The 8,569-nt window shown below is 51.4% G+C and overlaps 1 protein-coding gene across 1 annotated transcript; it reads right to left on the reverse strand.

Annotated features, from left to right (window-relative positions):
• Nucleotides 1-1,114: 1,114 nt before the first annotated feature.
• On the reverse strand, nucleotides 1,115-4,426 carry SERTAD1 (SERTA domain containing 1). The gene is made up of 2 exons (XM_025914601.2): nucleotides 4,268-4,426; nucleotides 1,115-2,190 (listed from the first exon to the last, which is right to left on the reverse strand). The coding sequence occupies exon 2, from the start codon at nucleotides 2,188-2,190 to the stop codon at nucleotides 1,462-1,464; it is 729 nt and encodes a 242-aa protein (XP_025770386.1). The 5' UTR covers nucleotides 4,268-4,426; the 3' UTR covers nucleotides 1,115-1,461.
• Between the last annotated feature and the right edge of the window lie 4,143 nt (nucleotides 4,427-8,569).

Raw genomic sequence — 8,569 nt, forward strand, 5'->3', positions numbered from 1 at the left:
CCGGCCCGAGGGGCCGCCGAAGCTGCCCGCCTCCCCCAGTTCCACCCCAGCTTCAGCCTCCCTAGAGCTTCCGGCCAGGGTGGAGGCTCTGGGGCCCGGCGATTTCGGTGTCCTCTTGCCGGCGTTACCCCACTGGAGGCCCAGCGGGCCTCGCAGGTCACCGTCCGGCCCCCGGCCCCCCGGCCGCCCGTGGGTTTCACCGTGCCCCTCCCCCCGCCCGCACCCGGGGCGCTGCCCTGCCCCCACAGCCGCCAGGAAGGACGCCTCCTGGGTCCCGTGCCAGGCCTCTGAGTGTGCGGCCCCTCCCAGCCGGGCCAGGAATGCGGCTGGACCGCGGGGGCGGCGCAGACACCCGGCGCGGCGCTCGGGCGGGCCCTATCACACGAGCAGTGGGGCAGGTGGCCCCAGCTCGCCAGGGCCTGGGTTTCTTCTAGAAGGAAAGCAGGACCGCCTCTGCTTTGCGGTCAAGCCGCTAAACCCGGTGGCTTTATTTCAGAGGCACCCTCCAAATTGCCCAATCCCTGCCCAAAGGCAGATTTGAGACCCCGAGTGGATTTTTTTTTTCTTCTTAACTTGCTGGAGTCTCCCGTGCCTTTCCCCATTTTCTTGGAGAGCTGGCTCTCAAAGCTCTTTGGAGAAGCTCCATCAAGCCTTCAGCTTTGGGCTTTTATTTCTGGCTCATTCTGAAACCTCCCTTGTGCCCCACCCCCAGCCTCAAGACACACAGGTAGACTTCAGGCAAGGCCATGATTTCTGGTGGCCTGGGGCTCCTCCACTGCTACCACGACCACCATCATCATGCACAATCAGGGAAACCTGGCTGAGTATGTTGGGGGGAGTTTTCTAGAGGGCCAGTTACCAGAGCTAACTCATCCGCTTACCAGAACAAGAAAGCAGTAAAGTTCATGGCTTGAAACCCACCCCCTCATGCGATGTCCTGTTGGAGCCTCAGTTTTCTCAAAATGTGAAATGGGGATAGTAATAATGGCCATCTAATTTCAAAGATGAAAAGAGTGAACACACGTCAGGTGCTTAGCACACACAGTCCACGCTCAGTAAAATTTGGAGGTTATTACCTGACCCTTGCCTTAGCCCAGAGACAAAGCACACAGACTTGAAATAACCCAGGACTGGTTTTAATTTCCAGAAAATGGTGCAGTCTCGTCCCACATCACAGAAAAAGTATCCCCGGGAATGACCTCCGCCGATTCAGTCCAGCACAGGGCCTGGTCCAAATCACATTCCAGCCACCGGGCCCTGTCATCCCCTCCCAAGGGCCAGTCCCAGACTCCCCTCATTAGCCCTAGACAAGAGGACAGAGGTGAAGTTGCTCAGGAACGGATTCTGTCTCTCCAAAGCCCCTCTCTCCGTTCTAGGGAAGTTAGCTGTGTCTTTCCAAGGACAGTTAGTCTAGCAACCAGGCTCAGTTTGGACACCAAACCACCATCTCCGCTGTGGGGGTCAGCGCCCCGGCCCCGGTGGCCGCTCCAGCGCCTGTGTCCCCACCAACACGTCCAGGAGGTAGTCTAGCTGGGCCTCATCCAGCTCCAGACCTTCCTCCTTGCCAGGCCCATCCTCAGGGCCGGGTTTGAGGCCCTCAGACGCTGGTGCCCAAAGTTCGCTGTCATACATAGAGGTGTCGATGTCCTCAAACAGGCCCTTGAGCTCATCGTCCAGCAGACAGCCAGTGGCTGGGCCCAGCAGGTCCAAGGCACCCAGGCCGGGTGGGGCCCCGCCACTGGGGCGGCCCGGCGGCCCTTCGTCCACCAAGGGCTGGGGGGCCTGGCTCAGGCCCTCGATATGGCTGAGGTCCTCCAGAAGGCTGGCCATGGAGGCTGAGAGGGCAGCGTCTGAGCTGGCCAGCAGGCTGTCAGCCGCCACGCCAGGGGCCTCAGGCGGGCTGGGCACGGAGGGCAGGGTAGCTTCGGGCTCCATGGATGCCTGGATGCGCCGCAGGGTGTTCACTAGCAGCACCAGGTGCCGCAGGTCCGGCTCACTCTGCCGCAGGCTGTGGTGGAGCTTGAGCACCGAGAGGTCTAAGAGGGAATTGGAGGGCACAGCCGGGGGTGCCTGTGCCACTGCTGGGAGCCTGGGATCCAGCCACCAGGTGTCGACTGCCAAGGCTTCCTTCTCCGGCTCCTCCTCCTCCTCCTCCTCCCGCTTGCGCTTCAGACCTTTGCTCAGCATCATCTGCAGGGGGTGGGGGGTGGGGGGTGGGGCGAGTCATTCACTTATAGAAAGTCCGTGGCAAGTTCAAACCCTGGCTCTGGTAACTGGTGTCTGGTGTGATCTCGGGCCAGTCATTTAACTTCTTGAGCCTGTGCTTCCTTAGGGAAACTTTAAGATAATAGAGTTGTTCTCTGGAGTAAATGAGATAATATACAAAAAGCACTTACAACAGTGCCTAGTACACTCTATTTTTTTTAAGTTTATTTATTTTGAGAGAGGGGGAGAGAGAGGTAGAGGGGGGGAGGGAATCCCAAGCAGTCCCTTTGATATCAGCACAGAGCCTGACTCGGGGCTCGATCTCATGACCTGAGCAGAAGTCAAGAGTCAGATGTTTAACTGACTGAGCCACCCAGGCACCCCTACATTGTAACTATTCTTGTTAACAAGTACTTTTAATAGCTATTATTATGTACTTCCTCAGTGAACCATGTGAAATGCCCAATATTCAACCTTTTTTTAACCTATGAAAGCAGCTGTTTCACATAGTTTAACCTAACATTTATTGAATGTCTATAAATCAGACAAATACATACATAAACACAGGAAATGTAGGGGCGCCTGGGTGGCTCGGTCGGTTGGGCAACCGGCTTCGGCTCAGGTCATGATCTCACAGTCCGTGAGTTCGAGCCCCGCATCGGGCTCTGTGCTGATAGCTCAGAGCCTGGAGCCTGCTTCAGATTCTGTGTCTCCCTCTGTCTCTGACCCTCCCTCATTCATGCTCTGTCTCTCTCTGTCTCAAAAATAAACATCAAAAAAAAAAAAAGAAATTTTAAATACAGGAAATGTACAGATGGTGCTAGGAAGACACTAAAAGATTCTAGGGGGTGGTCAGGGCAGGCTCCTCTAAGAGACATTTGAGTGGAGCCCTCAAGCGGGAGAAGGAGTCAGCTATAGAAGAACCAGGGGGAGAGCATTCAGGGAAGAGAGAACAACAACAAAAGCAAAGAAAGACCTGGAGGCTGGATGAGCTTGAACTGAAAAACACCAGTGTGGTCAGCGCACAGAGTGACATGGGAGGGAACAGGGTTTGGAAAGCAAGCAGAGGCAAGAAGTTTGGATTTTACTGTGAGTGTCACTGAAGGGTTTTGAGCAGGGAATAGAGTGGTGCTGTGGATTAGGTTTCCAGAAGATCCCCCTCAGCTGCTTGGAGTAAGGTGAGTGGGGAGGAGTGGAGACGGGGAAGAGCGTGATCGGAAGCTCCATTTGGAGGCTAGTGCACTCTTGGGGTGATGATGGTAGCTTGGAGTAGACGGTGATTGGTAGTGGACGTGGAAGGAAGTTGATCGATTCAGGATTTATTTGGGAGGCCTAGTAGACAGAGCTTGCCGGGAAATCTTGACGGGCACAGGGGGCCACTGAGAGAACTTTGAGGACCCAAACTTTCCCCGAGGTAGGGGCCCCTGGAGTTCTGGACCCCAGCCCCAACTTGCTTTTTTCAGACTGGAAGCTTCCAAGGTCCAGTCCCCGGGGAGTTGCCCAACAGGACCTTAGAAGTAACCCCCCCACCCTACTAAAAAACGGTCCTCGCCTCCTTCCCCGCAGACCCGGGAGTTCAGAACCGCAGGAATTCTGTCCCCACCCGACTCCGCCCCCTGGTCCCGGTGCCCCCTAGCGGCGCCAGGCCGGCTTTCCCCGGGGATTCCGTCTCCTCAGACCCCGGGATCCTCGACACTGCCCCCACGTCCTGGCTGTCGCTCCAGCTTGCCGCCCAGGACCGTGCGGGCTGGGATCCCCGGAGGACTAATTCCGCCTTCTCTGCTTGCGCTCGCTTCCGGCAGGCAGTGGAGGTGGCTCCTTCCGAAGCGGCGGCGGCGGGGGCGGGTGAGTCACGCAGCCGGAGCCAGAAGCCGGCGCCTCCGCCCCCTTCCTGGGCTGAGACGTGATTCACCCAACCCCGCCGGGCGACACTTAGAGGCCCGCGCATCTCGATCCCGGGCAGCCCCGGCGCGTACCAGCAGGACCCGGGGATCGAACCGGCCAAACGACCCCGCCGAGGGTTTCCCTTCTCTCCTCAGGCCCCTTCACTTCATTTACATACCTAGCTCACCCGCTGCCAATCAGAACGAAGAGGGATCAACGCACAGCCAATCAGGAAGCGGCGACGGCAGCATCGCTCGCTCGCTTTCCTTCAGCAACCGGCGTCTAGGTCGTGAGACGCAGTTCTGACTCCGGCGCACGACTCCAGGCTCCTGACTCTCCTTAACTACCGCCCACTCCCGTGGCGGCCCCGCCCTCCACCCAGGGATTGGGCCTGGACGGTGATGGGCGGAGCCTATAGAGGGAAGGTTCGAAAGGAGGGTAGGTTGGCTCCAGGGCGCATGCCCGGCTACTGCGTGAAGGGACCCGGCCAGGTGGGGTGGCCGTTTTCCCTGCGGGACAGTAGCGGGGAGGGGTTTTTAACCTCTCAAGGTGCAGGCCCCTCACACCTGCCCATGCACTTGCCAAACCCAAACTGAGCTTCTTACACACCCAACTCTAACGGGTCTGTACTGTAAGCCAGATAGGCATGGGTTCAAATTCTAACCACTCATTAGATGTGTGTGTGACCTTGGAAAAATGCTTAACCTCTCTGAGCCACACAGTGTGTTAAATGGGCATCTTCTTGCCTACCCCTTGGGAGTTAGGAAAATTAAAATAAGTTTGTATCTGTAAGAGCACTATAGCACACTCAGCAAATGCTGGGCAGTTATATGGTGGTTATAGGCGTGGAGGGAGGGGGCAGGAGTGGATGCCACTGGAGTCACATATCCTGGGCTTCATACCCTAAGTAACTTTGTGACTTTGGGCGAGTGTTTGAATTCCCTCGGGTCTCAGTTTCCTCACCTTAAAAAAAATTTTTTTTTAATGTTTATTTTATTTTTGAGAGAGAGAGAGAGAGAGACAGAGCTCAAGTGGGGGAGGGGCGGAGAGAGAGAGAGGGAGACACAGAATCCGAAGCAGGCTCCAGGCTTTGAGCTGTCAGCACAGAGCCCAAAGTGGGGCTCAAAACCACGAACTGTGAGATCATGACCTGAGCTAAAGTCAGATCCTTAACCAACTGAGCCACCCAGGTGCCCCTGTTTCCTCACCTTTAAAATGAGATTATTTTGAGGATTAAAAAGAATAATCATATAAGGGCACCCGGTTGACTCAGTTGGAAGACCATGCAACTCTTGATCTTCAGAGTGTGGGTTCAAGCCCCACATTGGGTGTAGAGATTATTTAAAAACAAAATATTTAAAAAAGGCCGGGGTTGGGGGGGGACGGGGTGCCTATGTGGCTCAGTCTGTAGAGCATGTGACTCTCGATGTCGGGGTCATGAGTTCGAGCCCTTAGTAGGGCTTGGAGCCTACTTAAAAATCAATACATACATTAATTCATTAATTAATGTCAAAAAAAGAGTAATCGCATGAAATGCTCAGAATGGTGCTCGACATGTCCTTTTGTTGGTAGCATTAGCTGTTGGTATAGCACAGGTAGTTAATTCAAGGAGAGGGGGACACGTGGGGTTGGCTATGGGTAGACAGGAGTTTAACACTTGTCTGATAAACTGACAATGGGACTTAGCTTCTCCAAGTAGCTCATTTGCTAACTCTTCTGGAGTTCTGGGAAGAATTGTTAGTTGTAAATAAAGCTTCTGGCCAAAGCAAGCTCTAGAAAATGCTAACTATACTATTCGATTCAGGCATCAATTATCAATGGATGCTCAAATCTTAGGGTGAAAGATTAACAGGATCTTGACAGGCTCCAACACATCACCCCACAGGTTACTTGCTAACTGCAAGGGAAAATATCCTTTTATGATGTGGAGATGTGGTTCTCACCACCTTAACCATGTAATGAAACTCTGTACCCACAAGAGAGGGACACCCCGACACTGGGCACCACCCGGTATGATGCGTTAGGAAGTACACACACTCCCTGTGGAGTCTCCCTGTTAAATTTCATAAACTGAATCTCACAAAGCCTCTAGACCTAACCTTCAGCTTACAGGAGACAGAAAGGAACAAATTAAACATGAACACAATCAGACAAATACAGAATGTGGAACATCTGCAGCACAACTGTGCTGTTCCACCAACAATTCAATTTCAAGAAAACAGAAAAAGGGTTTGGTGGGGTTGATGGTGGAGGATTTTCCAGAATGAAAATTACTGTATAATTTCTTTATTACAACCAAATAAGCATATGAACCTTCACTAAATCCTGACTGGGGGGGGGGGGTGTTGGAGAAACAGGTACAAAAGATATTCATGGGGAAATCTGAATATAGACTGCATATTAGATGACTTGTGGAATTCTTAATTCTTTTTATTTTATGTTTATTTATTACATTTTTTTAAAGACAGAACGCAGGGGAGGGGAAGAGAGAGAATCCCAATCAGGGTCCTTGCTGTCAGCGAAGAGCCAATTGTCATGGGACTTGTTCTCACATACCATCATGAGATCGTGACCAGAGCCAAAATCAAGAGTCAGGCCCTTAACTGATTGAACCATCCAGGCGCCCCTGGAATTATTTTTTTTTTAATTTTTTTTAATGTTTATTTATTTTTGAGACAGAGTGTGAGTAAGGGAGGGGCAGAGAGAGAGAGAAACAGAACTTGAAGCAGGCTCCAGGATCTGAGATGTCAGCACAGAGCTTGATGTAGGGCTTGAACTCACCAGATCTCCTGAGGTGAAGTCGGATGCTTAACCAACAGAGCCACTGAGGCGCTCTTTTTTTTTTTTTTTTTTAAGGTTTTTCATTTATTGACAGAGAGAAAGAGAACAAGTGGGGTAGGGACAGAGAGTGGGAGAGAGAGACTCCAAAGCAGGCTCCAAACTGTCAGCACAGAGCGCGATGTGGGGCTCGAACTCACGCACCATGAGATCATGCCAAAATCAGAGTCAGACACTCAACCGACAGAGCCACCCAGGCGCCCCTGGAAATCTTAATTCTATTAGATGTGAAATGTTGTGTTTGTAGGTGAGTGTCCTTAATCTTAAGAAATACCGAGGTGCCTGGGTGGCTCAGTCAATTAAGCATCAGAATCTTGATCTCAGCTCAGGTCATGATCTCACGGCCCCCAATGGGGCTCTATGCTGGTGGCCCCCTGGAGCCTGCTTGGGATTCTCTCTCTCCCTTTCTCTGCCCCTTCCCTGCTTGCAAGTGCTTGCTCTCTCTCTCTCTCAAAATAAATAAACTTAAAAAACAACAACAACAACAAAAAACAAAACCTCCTTGTCCTATTAAAAAAGAAAAAAGAAAGAAAGAAAAGAAAAAGAAATTCCTGCTGAGCTATTAGAGGTAGAATGTTAAGATATCTACAATTTACTTTCCAATGGTTCAGCAAAAGAAAAAATATACATATGCATATATACATATGTAGATAAAGGAAACAAAATATTAACAATTAAATCTAGACGGGAGGCTATACAGGCACTGAGAATACATCCCACCCCCCATCTTTTCTATATGCTTACCATTTTTCATAATAAAAGGAGGGTAAAATGCTAATTAGAAGCAGGCCCCTGCTAGGCAAGTTCACATAATTTCTCCCATAACCTATCTTTATGGCCTAAGGAAACAGGAGGCTCCGAGTCTCCATGTGGCTTGCTCCAGATCGCATGCTGGAGAGCTCACAGAAATCGCAAGAGCTTGATTAACCCGTATTTATTGAACACCTACTATATTCTGGGCACTGTTACAGTCAATAAGGATCCAGCAAGGATACGTGAGGATAAGCCTCACAGGGTCTCTCTTTTCATGGCTCAGGGGAGGAGGTAAACAAAGAAAAGAAATATGAAAACAAAAACATTCATTGATTCACAAACATTCATGGATTGAACACCTTCCGTGTGCCAGGTACCGTGGATGATACCGCACTGATACGGCAGTAAAACTATAAAGACAAAAACCCCTGACATGAGGAGGTGGACAATACACTTAATACAATAAAGAAATTGCTTAGTATCTTAGAAGGTGAAGTGAAAAGGAAAAGAATAAAACAGAGCAGGGGGAGAATAGTGAAAGGGTGCGTGGTGCGTGGTGTAGATAGGATGCTGGCTGGTGCTGGTAGGAAGTTCCTTGAAGAGGTGACGTTGAGTAGACCCAATGAAACGAGAGAGGTACTAAAGCTCTGGAACAAGAGTGTTCTGGCCAGAGGGAAGGGCCAGTGCAAAGGCCCCGAGGAGGGAGTTTGCCAGGCAGCAAGGCCAGTGTAGCCGGACTGTGTTGCCTGGGAGGTCGGAGAAGCTTTCAGGCGGTTTAGAGCCCTCTATGGAACACTGTGTTTTATTCTGAGACCCTAGAAGATGAATACATGAGGAAGATAATTTCGGCCCATGTTCAGTGCCTTGAGGAAAACAAAACAGGACGGTA

The sequence above is a fragment of the Puma concolor genome, chromosome E2 (genome assembly GCF_028749965.1).
Source record: "Puma concolor isolate L17-30 chromosome E2, mPumCon1.1.hap2, whole genome shotgun sequence".
Classification (NCBI taxonomy): Eukaryota; Metazoa; Chordata; class Mammalia; order Carnivora; family Felidae; genus Puma; species Puma concolor.